General features: G+C 34.2%; 2 protein-coding genes and 1 long non-coding RNA gene across 3 annotated transcripts; 2 read left to right on the top strand and 1 right to left on the bottom strand.

Moving 5' to 3' along the window:
- Positions 1 to 3,157: 3,157 nt before the first annotated feature.
- On the top strand, positions 3,158 to 5,296 carry LOC116002810 (geraniol 8-hydroxylase-like). The gene is made up of 2 exons (XM_031242977.1): positions 3,158 to 4,124; positions 4,465 to 5,296. Exons 1-2 carry the CDS (start codon positions 3,210 to 3,212, stop codon positions 5,083 to 5,085), a joined length of 1,536 nt encoding a protein of 511 aa, XP_031098837.1. The 5' UTR covers positions 3,158 to 3,209; the 3' UTR covers positions 5,086 to 5,296.
- Positions 5,297 to 9,485: 4,189 nt separating this feature from the next.
- Positions 9,486 to 10,215, top strand: LOC116003187. Its single transcript, XR_004094633.1, has 2 exons — positions 9,486 to 9,621; positions 9,828 to 10,215. It is a non-coding gene; the product is annotated as an uncharacterized LOC116003187 (long non-coding RNA).
- A 3,353-nt stretch (positions 10,216 to 13,568) lies between these two features.
- LOC116002806 (geraniol 8-hydroxylase-like) lies at positions 13,569 to 15,406 on the bottom strand. The gene is made up of 2 exons (XM_031242973.1): positions 14,428 to 15,406; positions 13,569 to 14,362 (listed from the first exon to the last, which is right to left on the bottom strand). The coding sequence occupies exons 1-2, from the start codon at positions 15,346 to 15,348 to the stop codon at positions 13,742 to 13,744; spliced, it is 1,542 nt and encodes a 513-aa protein (XP_031098833.1). The 5' UTR covers positions 15,349 to 15,406; the 3' UTR covers positions 13,569 to 13,741.
- Between the last annotated feature and the right edge of the window lie 498 nt (positions 15,407 to 15,904).

Raw genomic sequence — 15,904 nt, 5'->3', positions numbered from 1 at the left:
ATTTGCCTGAGTTTGACTATTTGCTTGAGTCTCACTCGCTGCATGAGTTTCACTATCTGCATGAGCTTCATTCTTAATAACACTTATACTAGGAGGTAAGTTTTCACCATGCCATATCCATCGATCGTACCCTTCCTTAAAGCCACGGCGTATCAAATAGTCATTTACTACGTCAGAATTACGTTATCTTCTCAAATTTTTACAATCACAACACGGGCAACTTATAAAATCCTCCGCCTTTTTTACTTTTATTTTCTTCAGCATATTGTATGAACTCTTGAACCCCTTGTATATATTTGAGTGTAGTGCGTTTCTCATGCATCCAACTCCGATCCATATCTGTCAATTGATAATACTATGAAGATCAGATATGGATACTCGATGATGGATGCATTTAGAAACGATACCTAGTTTATAATCAAAATACCTAGTTTATAACTAACTAAACCAAATCAATCTAATTCATCAAAATACTTAACTCATCAAATTCAATTTAGCTAATTCATCAAATTATTAATATCTCTAAATATCTATTTAATGAAATACCTAAGTCATCAAAACATATACCTAACTAATAATCAAATAATTAATGTCTCTAAATACCTATTTAATGAAGTACCTAATTCATCAAAATATATACCTAACTAATAATCAAATAATTAATGTCTCTAAATACCTATTTAATCAAGTACCTAATTTATCAAAATACTAATTTCATAAAATGTATTACTGTACAATCATAAATGTAAAATTTTACATTCGAGTATCTCTATCTCTCTCAAAATTTATATTATTGATAGTCATTTTGTTAATTAATACTAATTTATGAAATATACTTAGAAATAATATTATTTTAAATTGTTTGACAACAAATAATTTATTTTCACAAATTCTTTTAAAATTCAAAATAAATATAGCACAATAATAACAAAATTCAAAATAAATTGATAAATTTTATGATTCCATATTATTAACTATAAATTATTTTTGTCATTTACAATAATAAAAAAATTCAAAAAATTCGCAATAAATATTCAAAGTAATAACAAAATTCGCAAAATTTTTTAAGAAATCAAACATTAATATTCAACAAAGTTCAAATATAACACAATAGCCATAATATTTGGAATAAATCAAATACACTAATAATATTTGAAATAAATAAATAAAATACAAAATAAATAAATAAAACTTATTGGCGGAGAGCGGTGAGCGGCGGCGGAGAGCGCACAGTGAGTGGCGTCGGCGGTGTGAGGCGTACGTCGGCAAGCAGCAGCGTCGGTGGCAGCTTTCCTCAAACGGCGGCGGCAACGGCTAAATGCAGGTGATGGTGATGGTTTTGCGGCTGAATGCGGCGGCTCTCTTGAAGGGAAGAAGACGAAAATGGTGTATGGGTTTCGAAAATGGTATGTGAAGAGGACGAAAATGGTGTCAAAAAAATGGCTCCCCAGATATGTTTTTCGTGTATGTTGGGGGGAAAGTGGGTGCCGCGAATTATAAATTATTAAAATAATAATTTACTTTTCGCGGAACCCACTCCCTATGGGTTCCGCGGAAAGCTAATTAATATTTTAATAATTTACTTTCCGCAGCACCCGATCTTGATGGGTGCTGCAGAAAGTAGTATCTTTTATTTATTTTTGAGAATGCATTACACCTTTTTTAACAGGTGTAGTGTAGGGTTATACTTATATGATCAAATTTGTAGTAGTGAGTAGCTATTTTTTTGGCAAAATAATAGCGGGAGAATCAGCACTTCGCATCAAAACGGCGTCTATCGAGGCGACCAGTCGTATGAGGTAACTAGTCTTCTATTTGCTTGTTGTGCATTGCACTGTCACATGTGCAAATCCACAAGCACGACAGTGCATTTAGAAAGAAAAATATTGGTGACCACTGTTGTGCATTTGTTGCGGATTCGGTGTGCACCATTCCCATAATTGCTATGCATTCCAGACTACTGCGCTTCTGTTCCTACACTGTTGAACCTCTACTATGCATTTTGAAAATTAGAATACACTCTATTACGCTGATTAAATTGCCTTGTGTTGCTAGCCTTACATTGAAATGACCCCGTTGACCTCTTTCATTTAGTTTGATAAACAGCGCTGCATTAATGAAGTTAAATTTCAGCCATCAGATCTTGCCCTGATTGATTTTCAAGTTCATAGGATAAATGAGGTTCTCACTTGACAGGACTCTATATATATAAATATATACACACGGGTATGTTTATTTTATTGTATAACCATATATTTATTTTATATATGATGATAGTGGTACTAAGATAATTGTATAACTTGAACCAAATAATCGTATTATTTAAGCAATCATAAATGACTTGAACCAAACAACCCTTTAAATTTTATTCTTATTATTATATATTTTTTCTGTGAGCCAAGTGTCGGTTAGTTGCAACATGTAGGGATGGCATCTGAAATGTGGGATTCTTTCTCCGAGTGGACGGCACTATGCGATTTGACTTATTATTATTATTATTGGATTTCATATCCATTTTGTACAGTTATTGTGGTCTTAAATAAGCATGTGCAATAAATAAATAAATAAATAAATGATTTAACTGAAAACGAATCTTCTTTTTTTTTTTTTTTTTTTTTGAAATGTTTTCAAGTATGACAAAAATGTCAATTTTATGACTACATTTTGGCGATGCAATCAAAGATTTTTTTTTTTTTTTTTTGTTTTTTGAAAACCACAGCAGATTCATTTGTCTTCAGGCTTAACGCCATTCGGCAGCTCACCAGATGCCATGTGAACATTCTGGCGGAGATAGTCCGGTTAGAGATAGTGTGTGATTGTTGTGATTTGGTTCGCATAAAGTGACTCGGAATCGAATATGAATCAAATACTTGGTAATGATAATGAATTTTGGTGAAAATATTTTACATCTTTAGTATAAGGGTGAAATTGAAATGATTAGCAATATTGATGTTTAATAGGAATAAATGTTTTAAAAATATAAAAATAAAATTAAGGCAATTGATATCTTAGAAGAGAATATCTATCTGGTTGGCACATTGGGGTACTATAATTTTAGATACAAGATTTTTTTGAAATATATTTTAAAATAAATTTGACGACACGCAACATGTGGAATATAAGTAGCTAGAACAGCTAGCCAAAGAGCCATTATATAATGGATTAATGGTCCTCCTCCTCCACCACTCCCAAATTAAACCTTTTCAACCATGTTTCAAGATTTCATCAAAACACTCCATGATTCTTTGCCGGCTGCAACTTTCAGCTATGCCCTCGCCTTGCTGGGGGTGTTGTGGTTTGCCTGGCTTTTTATCTTCAACAAGTCTGGAAATAATGGGCTGCCGCCAGGTCCCAGACCTCTTCCCTTAGTTGGGAACCTGCTGTCTCTAGATCCTGAGCTCCACACCTATTTTGCAGCCTTGTCTAAGGTCCACGGCCCCATCTACACGCTCTGGCTCGGCAAGAAGCCCGGGATAATCATCAGCTCCCCCGCCATAGCTCGCGAGGTGCTAAAGGATCAAGACGCCACTTTTGCGAACCGAGACGTTCCTGTTGTGGGAAGGGAAGCCACCTATGGAGGCAAGGATATTGTGTGGACACCCTATGGACCCGAATGGAGGATGCTGAGGAAGGTATGCGTCCGCGATATGCTTAGCAATTCCACTCTGGACTCTGTTTATGATCTCAGGCGCCGAGAAATTAGACAGACTATGAAGTTTTTCTATGATCATGGTGGGAGAACGGTGAATATTGGTGAGCAGATGTTCTTGACTATCCTTAATGTGATTACAGGCATGATGTGGGGTGGAACTGTCAAGGGGAAGGAAAGGGAAAGTCTTGCGTCAGAGTTTAGGGAGATTGTGGCAGAGATGACAGAGCTATTAGGCCTCCCTAATGTTTCTGATTTTTACCCTGGATTGGCTAAGTTTGACTTGCAAGGGATGCAGGGAAAGATGAAGGGAGTGGCCAGTAAATTGGACAAGATTTTTCAGAGCGTAATTGATCAGAGATTGAAAATGGATGAGAAGGAGACCAAAGACTTTCTGCAGGTTCTGCTTCAGCTCAAAGATGAAGGAGATGAGAAAACTCCTTTCACCATCACTCATGTCAAATCCTTACTCATGGTAAGTTCATTCAATTCAAGCCTTCCAAATGTTAGGATCAAGCCGCCTTTATTGGCTTCCACCTAACAATTCCTCAGCACCAGCTAGTCTTAACGGGCTTTTGCTGGAATTCAAACCTGTGACAATTAAGCGCTTATCACTAAGCCAAAAACTATAAAACTATAACCTATGACAGTTAACCTGTGACTTTATTTCTTATACCACCATTACATTTTCGGGAGCCAAAGTGCTGGACTTGCCACTTTACAGCCTCTCCTCAACAAGGTGTTGGATTTGGCCCTTACCAGCCTCTGCCTAACAGTTTTAGTTAATGAATATATATATTATTACTGTTTAACAGGATATGGTTGTTGGTGGAACTGATACAACATCGAATGCTATTGAGTTTGCCATGGCTGAGTTGATGAACAAACCAGAAGTCATACACAAATTACAAGAAGAGGTGGATGCAGTGGTGGGAAAAGACAACATTGTTGAGGAATCTCACATTCATCAGCTTTCATATCTGTATGCTGTAATGAAAGAAACACTGCGCCTGCATCCAACTCTCCCACTCTTGGTGCCTCACTGCCCCACCCAAACTTGCCTCGTTGGGGGATACACAGTCCCGAAAGGATCTCGTGTTTTTGTGAATGTCTGGGCAATACATAGAGACCCTTCCATCTGGGAAAATCCATTAGAGTTTCGTCCCGAGAGATTTTTGGACAGCAAATGGGATTTCACTGGGAAAGACTTCAACTACTTTCCTTTTGGTTCTGGGAAAAGAATTTGTGCTGGGATGGCGTCGGCTGAGAGGATGTTCATGTATGCACTTGCCTCAATGATTCACTCTTTTGACTGGAAAATGGCTCAAGGAGATAAATTAGAGCTTTCAGAGAAGTTTGGGATTGTGTTGAAGAAAAGAATTCCTCTGGTTGCTATCCCAACTCCAAGATTATCTCGTCCAATACTCTATGAGTAAGCTAAAAGCTAAGATCAAATGTTTCCTTTTCCTATGGAGATATATTGGTCAGCAGCTGTTTGATGCAAAACTTCACCTGGGGATTCTGCAATGGTAGTTCTGCAAATTGGCAATCAATGTAAAAATGATGACTTTTTCATGTTCTATATATACTAACATATATATGCTTTGTTATTTATTCTCACAAATTCACTCTCCTATTACTTCCCTCCGTTATGCATGTCTCATAGAAGATCTGTTTGCCCATTGTTATAGGGTGCGCGCAGCTGTGTGGACCATGGTCCGAAAACAGGACCGTTTCTTTAAGCAAAGAAACGACGAACATTATATTTAACAAATGTCATAATTCTGGTGTATTCAGAATAAAATGAAATTACAATGTATTTACATAACTTTTCTTTATATTATCAAATGATACTGCAATTGAATTAAAATGATACTTTCTTTTTTAAATAATTAAATGAAATTACAGTATGTATAAAATGAGGGTGTGTTTGGTTGACAGGTTTTGGTATAATGTATGAGTACCAAAGTGACTTTTATTGTTTGGTTAACAGGCTTTTAGAATACTACTATGGGTTTGGAATAACCCATTAATTGAAAAACTCATACCCTTATTAAATAAGGGTTTCATTTCCCTTCCTACTTTCTTCCCCAACTATTAATAATCATTCTCATTCCCCTACCAAACATGCAAAATACTTTCACCAAAACCCATTACCCTTACCAAGTATTTGATACCCATACCGATTCCTATTCCCATGTGCGAACCAAACACACCTTAAAATTGAATAACATGTTTCACATATTAAATGTATATTGTCAAATGAAACTGTAGTTGAATTGAAATGATACTTTAATTATGCTGAAATGAAACTACATACGCATAAAAAGAAACTGCACTATTTTGAACCATAGTCCACAATAAAATTTGCCTCTGTTAGCATATCTCATTTTGTGCTCTAATTTGGTAAGTTATAAATGTTTCCTACGTGATATTTATTAGGAAAAATGGTCAAATAAGCACCTAAACATTACATGAAAAATCAATTAGACCCCTAAACATTACATGAAAAATCAATTAGGCCCCTAAACATTTAAAAAATGCAATTAGACCCTTTAACATGCTAAATTGGGACAAAAAACCCCAAAAATCGATAAATAACCTACAATTGCATGTTATTTACTGTTCAGCAAAATTCTGGTGATCGGCGACGGTAGAATTGTCGCCGGTCACCATACGCCAGCGGAAGGCGACCAGTTGGTCGCCTTCCACCGTGGTATGGCGATCGGCGACGGTTCTGTAGTAACCAGTCGCCGGAATTTCGCCTGAACAGTAAATGACCTGGAATTTACCAGTTTTTTATTTTTTTGCCCACTTTAACATGTTAAAGGGTTTAATTTCACTTTTAAATGTTTAGGGGCGTAATTAACTTTGCACGTAATGTTTAGGGGTTTATTTGACACTTTCTTCTATTTATTAATGCTTTTCATTTTTGGTATCAAATGTCTCATTTTGTGCTCTAATTTGGTAAGTTATAAATGCTGCCTACGTGATATTTATTAATGTTTTTCGTTTTTTTGGTATCAAATGGACCAGTTGTTATATCGTGGATCGTGGTTCACAATGTATTGTGGACCTTGGTCACAAAATGACATCGTTTTAATAAGTGGAGAAACGGCTCTCGTAAATCTCCAAAACTGATACTACAGTTCATCTCAAATGATACTGCAGTTGTGTTGAACTGATACTGCAGTTGTCGGAGGGTGTTTCATCTGTCTGGAACTGCAGTTTTGTTGAACTGATACTACAGTTGTCGGATGCCATTTCATCCGTCTGGAACTGTAGTTGTGTTGAAAGGTAACTGCAGTTGCGCGGAACCGAGGCAGTTTCATCGTATTGTTTACATTTATCAAAATAACGTCGTTTTGATACGCGATCCACAATTCATTTTGGACCACGGTCCACAGTAAAATTTGCGCAAATGGACAGGTCTAATTCGTTAAGTTATAAATGCTGACTACGTGATATTTATTAATGTTTTTCGTTTTTGGTATCAAATGTCTCATTTTGTGCTCAAATTTGGTAAGTTATAAATGCTGCCTACGTGATATTTATTAATGTTTTTCGTTTTTTTGGTATCAAATGGACAGGTCTAATTTGGTAAGTTGTAAATGCTGCCTACGTGATATTTATTAGTGTTTTTGGTTTTTTTGGTATCAAATGGACAGATTTATGGAAGGGGTGAGTTTGACCCTTAGTGGAGGTGATATTGGCTCTTTGTGCTTCATTTAGTTGAGAAAGTAGTTATGAACAGATATTACATTGTAACAAAGTCAATAGTTCTAAAAAAAAAAAAAAAGACAGGTCCCTAGATTGGTTATGTTTGGTAAATCTAACTGAAAATGTAAGTGAAAGTTGAAAAGCTATAAGCTAGTAGGTGAAATTTGAAGAGCTGTTATGCTTAAAATTGTTTCGTAAAATTAGCTTTTGATAAGGTTATAAATGTAAAAAGTCTAAAAAAAAAACATATTCATAAAATTTAAATAGTTTTAAATTTAAATAGGTTTGTTTACATATTAAAATATAAAATAATGAAATCAATATATTTTAATAAAATATAAAGTAAGAACATATATTTGAAAATATATAATGTAAAATAAAATATTTATAGTTCATAAAATTAGTTTATACAAAAATTAATGTTCAAACACACAAATGTCAAATTGAAATTACAACCACACATATTGAAGAAAAAAATGCCAAAAGAATTTTAATTGGGATGGGTAAAAGATGTCATTTATTTAAAATAATATGGATAAAGATGGAAAAAAAATTAAAAAACTGCAAGCTTATTTTTAAAAAACTATCTAAAATAATTTTTCAAAATAAGCTCCTATTTTAAGCTACTAATTTATTTTAGGAACATTATGAAACAATGCTTATAACTTATTAGTAACTTAAAATAAGCTATAAACTTTGCCAAACTGAGTTTGATTAGAGTGGAAAACTAGCTGACAAAGCAATACTAAATTTTTGTAAATTAAATTTCTTTAATTAAATCTTCAATGGTTTGAGATTTTTGTAATTTGATTGGATCCCAACCTTGCACATCAATTATTTCATTTATCTCTAAAACCTCCCCTTTTCAATGGTCAGAGTTTTTCTCTGTTCTAGTAAGGTCAATTCTGCACTAAAGTCATTTGTGGCGGTATGCAGTAATGTTAGTTGATGCTGTGATAGGAACATGACCACCCAAGTCCCGCCCTAAATTGGGTCGTCTTGGGCATAAATTTGACCTATATCTATATATCCTATACATTTCTGTCCTTGCAGTATATCTACTTACCTTGACTCTAGCCTTGTCTCATGAGATGAGGTTTGAAGGTATATCTAGACTGCAAAGTTCTTGTTTAATGCTTGATTAGCATTGGTTTGCTTACTGTTGTATTATTTAAATTAATTTAATTAATTAGGGTGGCAGCCTGATTTTATATATCTACTGCAGCTGCAACACCGCTTGTGACTCAACTTGTTGGGCTTAGGCCATTCCCATTAGTCATATTGAACACAATGTTTAACAAAAGAAATTGACATGTGTATTATTTATACAAATGGAAAGATGAAAAATAAGGAGTGTTTTTCTTCTGCAATATCAAAATTTTGTCAGCCAGTGGCCCACCTGATTGCATAATAACTGCGAAGTGAGGCGCAGATTCGCGCACAGCCGGGGCGCGTGCAGTAGTAAATTATCTTCTTTCTTTTCTTTTTTTTTTTTTACTTTTTTTTTTGTTTAATTTTGTTTTATTTTTCCATTTCTTTTTTTTTTTCTCCACCTCTATTTTCTCTTTCCTAAACACACTTACAAAATCTTCTCAAAAACTACACCAAATTCTTATCTATTGGAGAAGGCTTTATGCAAAGTTCTATAGGTGTAACTCAGCCACCTTTCCCTCTATTTCGACAACCAGCTGGAGTGCACCTTCCTCATTATCGATCTGCCAAATTATATTCCATATAGTCACTATTTGTGGTTCTACATACTCCCTACACTTCTGCTATCATTTAGGGCCTGTTTGGTTCGGGAAAATATTTGAAGGGAAGTGGGAGTGGAATTCTGTGGAAAAGTAGTTACCAGGAAGATAAATTCTGTTGTTTGGTTGGTAGAAAAAAAGTTACTGGGAAGATAAATTCTGTTGTTTGGTTGGATTTAGAATGGTAAGGAATAATGTGTATAAAGACCTAAATGCCTCTACTACTACTATTATTATTATTATTATTATTATTATTATTATTAATTATTAATGTTAAGCACCTAAACCTGCCCATCTGTCATCATGACCCATTACTCATTTCTAACCCTACAGCCCAAACCCATTAATATAACCCTACCCACTGCTGCAAACTTGCAAAAAATCAAAGAAATTGAAGAAGTGGTTGGCGAGTGGCGAGTGGCGAGCTAGAGAGGAGAAGAAAATAGAAGAATCGAAGAGATGTGATCACTGGCCAGAGATGATAACTCATGTTTGACTCTGGTTAGTTATTTTTCGTTGCTATTTCTTTTCCTCGCTTTAATTTGTGAATTAAAAAATTTAAGTTTGTTGTGTGTTTTGAGATGAAGATGAACACGTTGTTGGGAATTAACCTTTTTTTTTTTGTTAATAATTTGTGAATTAAAAATTCAGATTTTTACTTGTTTCTTGCTTAGTAGTGTCTGAGTTGTGATGTTGAATGTTGATAGAGGGGGTGAGAAAAAGGTGAGAAGAAAGAAGAAAGAAGAGAGGCAAGATTGCAAGAACAAAGAAGAAAACTAAGAAGGATAGAAGAATAATGAAGAAACAGAAGCAGGGAGGAAGAAGGGTATACTCGTCTTGCCATGCCAAGTAAACTTTTGTTTCCAGCAGTCCCGGAAAATAAAATACCAGGGTCTACCACAGAATTTGTTTTCCACAAAAATGAGGAATTGAACTTCCAATGGAGATTAAGTTCCAATCAACCAAACATGGGAAAAGAGTAATTTCTTTGATGTGGAGGAACCCACTTCCCTTGGAAAAACAGTTCCTGTGCCAACCAAACATACCCTTATTATCATTCCTAATTTTTAATGATAGTTATAATTATTATTGAAATTTATAATGTAATTAAAATGTTAAATATTAAAAATCCTTTATTATATAACAAAGTCACAACTTTTTGAAAACAAAAATAAAGATTTTCCGCCCAATGAAAAACCACACCATTTTTGCAGTATCGGAAATATTTAATTTTAAAATATAAATGTTATTAATGGTACATGCTTTTGAATTAGATTTTCTAAGCAAACAACATATTTATCGAATTATCGGCATGCCTTTTTCTATCTCTATAAAATGTTTGTTGATAATGAGTAATGACCGGATGCAATGTTCAAGGTGCCTTTTGAGTTCTTCGGTATGCTCTTTGCATTATATATATATATACTAGTTTTTCTTATGCGCGATGCACAAAAAATAGGTGTCCAATATTAGTATTTTATATTAAAATTTTAAATTTATTTAAATTTTAATATAATAAATAATAATAATAATAATGTAAAATATTTTTATAAATTGGATATTTATATTTTAAAAAATAACTAACATATAACTCTAATATTTAATGTGTATATATTATTATTATTATTGAAGAAGATAAGAAAATATATGGTGGATGCATGTGCATAGTAACAATAGTGGAAAGATAACGGAAGTTATAACGATAGGGGTATATTTGTCCAAAATATTATATAGTATAACTTTTATAGTATAATGTACAAAAAAACTTAACGAAAAAAACGGACATAAATGAGGAGTATAACCTTCATTCACATTTATTATGTTTTTAGATATATATATATATAGGGAAAATGAGACTTTTTCCCCCTATGTTATGTGCTTATAGCACTTTTCCCCCTGCGTTATTAAAGTGATAGTTTTTCCCCCTCAGTTATTTTAAAAGTGGTAGTTTTCTCCCTTGTAATATTAAATTGACATTTTTATCCTTAAAAATAACCATTTCATTTATTTTTATTCTCCAACCATTTATTACTAATATGTATGGAAGATCACAGTTCGATACGAACCTAATCGAACACTGTAGCAATTGAACTTAAATAGTATAGACGGTTACGGTTACGATTCAGAACCGAAAAAATAAAATAAAATAATTGTTGAATTTAGACTATTTTTAAATTAGAAATAAAATTATAAAAATAAATAAATAAATAAGTTTTGATTGGCGGTTCAAAATCGAAATTGGAACCGAACAATACCGATTTATCAAAATAAGTGTTTGATCATTTTTACTATATATGATTGTGGTTAAGTTCCGATTCACGGTTCAACAATTATTTAATTTTATTTTTCGGTTATGAATCGTAACCAGAACCGTCCATACTATTTCGGTATGATTGCTACAGTGTTTGGTTAGGTTCGAATCGAATCGTGATCGTCCATACCTATAAGTAATAATTTGTTGGAAAAGAAAAATAAATGAAATAATTATTTTTAAGGGTAACAATGTCAATTTAACATTTCAGGGGGAAAAACTGCCACTTTAATAACACAGGGGAGAAAGTGCTATAAGCACATAACATAGTGGGAAAAAGTGCCATTTTCCTTTTATATATATATATATATATATAGGATCGCATTCAAATGCGTACTGGCCGCCCAGGAGAGAAATGCGGACGAATCAAAACGCGCCACGTGTCCGAAATGATATTTTAATTGTGTTGAAATGAAATTACAGTATGTATAAAATGAAATTGAATAACATGTTTCACATATTAAGTGTATACTATCAAATGAAACTGTAATTGAATTGAGATGATACTTCAATTGTACTGAAATAAAAGAGTTAATTCCGTTTTTTGTCCTAGATTTATATGTGGCAGTCCACTTTTAGTCATTTTTTTTCAAAACATCCTCTTTTGGTCCTATTATTATTGTGACATGACCATTTTTGGTCCTCTATCAACAAAATAGCTTAAATATCGTTAAATACAAAGACATTTTTATTTTCAATTATGAATTTTTTCAAAAATATAAACATAAAAAATATAACGAGTCAACTTACTTTGTATTAAAAAGATCGAAATGTCATTATATTTAACAGTATTTCAACGATTTTGTTGATGGAAGACCAAAAATGGTCATGCCATAATAATACTAAGATCAAAAGGAGATGTTTTGATAAAAATGAGACTAAAAGTGGATGGTCATCTATAAATTTATGACCAAAAATGGAATTAACTCGAAATAAAACTACAGTATGCATGAAAAGAAACTGCACTATTTTGCTCTAAAAAAAAAAAACTGCACTATTTAGAACCATAGTACGCAATAAAATTTGCCTCTGTTAGCATATCTCATTTTGGTAAGTTATAAATGTTGCCTACATGATATTTATTAATGTTTTTCCTTTTTGGTATCAAATGTCTCATTTTGTGCTCTAATTTGGTAAGTTATAAATGCTGCCTACGTGATATTTGGAGCACTGTTTGTAGAGTATTTATTGGGGTTCTGGTTGGATAGGCAATATCACACTGATAGTGTAAGAAGAGAAGATGGTGTCCTTGGCTGGCGTTATTAGTGGTGTTTTTTTTTTTTTTTTTTTTTTTTTTTGGTAAGGTTTGTAGCTATGGATCATTTGGTCTATTAATACCAAATGAGAACAAAAGTTTTGAGAATGATCTTATTATTGATTAATTCATTGTATTTAAAGTACATGAAGATATGTATTTATAAGGATACAAAGAGTCCAATAAAGTAAATGATATATTCTTAAATCTTAATAATACAAGGAGAGGGAGAATAAATTATATTCTTCATAGAATACATAGTCATAATAAAATTGGGTAAAAAAACAAGAAAATAAAAAGAGAATAAATAAGCAGACCGCCCCTTAAATCAACATGTTATGAAATAGAAAGTAAAGAATTATTTCTATTTTTAGTCCTAGAGTTACAAGTGAAAATTCACTTTTAATCATTTTTATTAGAATATTTATATTTGGTTCTAATATTATTGTGACATGATCATTTTTAGTCCACTGTCAACAAAATTGTTGAAATGTCATTAATTAGAAATGTATTTCGATCATTTTTATACAAAATGAGTTGACCTCGTTATATTTTTATATTTATTTTTATAAAAAAAAATTCATAATTGAAGACCGAAATGACTTTGTATTTAACGACATTAAAATTATTTTGTTGATACAAGACCAGAAATGATAATGTCACAATAATATTAGGATAATATGTTAATGTTCTAATAAAAAGTACTAAAAGTGGACTGTTACCTATAAATCTAGGAAAAAAAATGAATTAACTCGAAAGTAAAATAAAAATACATGTAGTAGTTTTTTTTTTTTTAGTGTCTGAGATTTGATTACTTCATACCAATTAATTTTAGTTCTGATATTGAAATTACAATGTCAAAATTGTAAGCCAGATAAGAAATTTAGAATGCCAACAAGTCTTCTATGACAACTTTCTTGAAATAAACAATTGCATAATCAAAGGGAAGTAATATAACATGAAGTACCATTGCAGAATCCCCGGTGATGTTTTGCATCAAACAGCTGCTGACCAATATCACCATGGAAAGGGAATAGCAGATCTTAGCTTGTAGCTTACTGATAGAGTGCTGGATGAGATAATCTTGGAGTTGGGATAGCAACCAGAGGAATTCTTTTCTTCAACACAATCCCAAACTTCTCTGAAAGCTCTAATTTCTCTCCTTGAGCCATTTTCCAGTCAAAAGAGTGAATCATTGAGGCAAGTGCATACATGAACATCCTCTCGGCCGACGCCATCCCAGCACAAATTCTTTTCCCAGAACCAAAAGGAAAGTAGTTGAAGTCTTTCCCAGAGAAATCCCATTTGCTGTCCAAAAATCTCTCGGGACGAAACTCTAATGGATTTTCCCAGATGGAAGGGTCTCTATGTATTGCCCAGACATTCACAAAAACACGAGACCCTTTCGGGACTGTGTATCCCCCAACGAGGCAAGTTTGGGTGGGGCAGTGAGGCACCAAGAGTGGGAGAGTTGGATGCAGGCGCAGTGTTTCTTTCATTACAGCATATAGATATGGGAGCTGATGAATGTGAGATTCCTCAGCAATGTTGTCTTTTCCCACCACTGCATCCACCTCTTCTTGTAATTTGTTTATGACTTGTGGTTTATTCATGATCTCAGCCATGGCAAACTCGATAGCATTCGAGGTTGTATCAGTTCCAGCAACAACCATATCCTGTTAACAAAAACAAATTGGCAATGTCTGAAAGCAAGGGTTGAAATTAAATGAATTGAACTTACCGTGAGTAAGGCTTTGAGATGAGTGATGTTGAAAGGAGTTTTCTCATCTCCTTCATCTTTTAGCTGGAGCAGAACCTGCAGAAAGTCTTTGCTCTTTTTCTCATCCACTTTTGATCTCTGATCAATTACACTCTGAAAAATCTTGTCCAATTTATTGGCCACTCTCTTCATCTTTCCCTGCAACCCTTGCAAGTCAAACTTAGCCAATCCAGGATAAAAATCAGAAACATTAGGGAGGCCTAATAACTCTATCATCTCTGCCACAATCTCCCTAAACTCTAACGCAAGACTTTCCCTTTCCTTCCCCTTCACAGTTCCACCCCACATCATGCCTGTGATCACATTAAGGATAGTCAAGAACATCTGCTCACCAATATTCACCGTTTTCCCAGCATGATCATAGAAAAACTTCATAGTTTGTCTAATTTCTCGGCGCCTGAGATCATAAACAGAGTCCAGAGTGGAATTGCTAAGCATTTCACGGACGCATACCTTCCTCAGCATCCTCCATTCGGGTCCATAGGGTGTCCACACAATATCCTTGCCTCCATAGGTGGCTTCCCTTCCCACAACAGGAACGTCTCGGTTCGCAAAGGTGGCGTCTTGATCCTTTAGCACCTCGCGAGCTATGGCGGGGGAGCTGATGATTATCCCGGGCTTCTTGCCGAGCCAGAGTGTGTAGATGGGGCCGTGGACCTTAGACAAGGCTGTAAAATAGGTGTGGAGCTCAGGCTCTAGAGACAGCAGGTTCCCAACTAAGGGGAGAGGTCTGGAACCTGGCGGCAATGGCGGTTGCCCATTTCCAGACTTGTTGAAGATGAAAACCCAAGCAAACCACACCACCCCCAGCAAGGCGAGGGCATAGCTGAAAGTTGCAGCTTGCAAAGAATCATGGAATGCTCTAATCAAATCTTGAAACATGGTTGAAGAGCTTTGACAGTGGGAGAGCTAAGGCACAGAGACATTATTTTCTATAATATTTTCATTTCTTGTACTGTATGTCTGTATCCCTGGAACACCTACGATATATCCCTAACCAGACAACTCAGTACCGAATACTTCATACTGTGAAACTTTGTTTTATGTCGGTTGGGTCTGCCAAGGACCTTGTGGTCCAGTGGCATCAAACCCTTCCCTTTATATGCTGACTCTTGTGCTTCAATAGGAATAGAGTTAGTAGTATTAAAAAAAAAAATGTCGGTGGGGTCTACTCCGATTTTAATTTACACGTTGTTTTGCCAGTACATTTTTCTTTGATTCGATCAATACCTGATGGAATTAATATTAATTCTAATGGTTGAAATTAATCAAGTCCAAGTAATTAAAGGGTAAAGAATATAAAAGTAAAAGGACAATGAAAAGATAGAACAATGTGTTAGGAACACTTTCTACTTAGATTTTGATGATACCCAACCAGGCCCGTTCCTATCATTTTATAGGTCCGGGGCATAGCATAAAACTCAGCACTATATGAAAT

The sequence above is a fragment of the Ipomoea triloba genome, chromosome 13 (genome assembly GCF_003576645.1).
Source record: "Ipomoea triloba cultivar NCNSP0323 chromosome 13, ASM357664v1".
NCBI lineage: Eukaryota > Viridiplantae > Streptophyta > Magnoliopsida > Solanales > Convolvulaceae > Ipomoea > Ipomoea triloba.
Note: the sequence above shows the minus strand (reverse complement) of the source record. Positions and strands in the feature narration are given on the sequence as shown.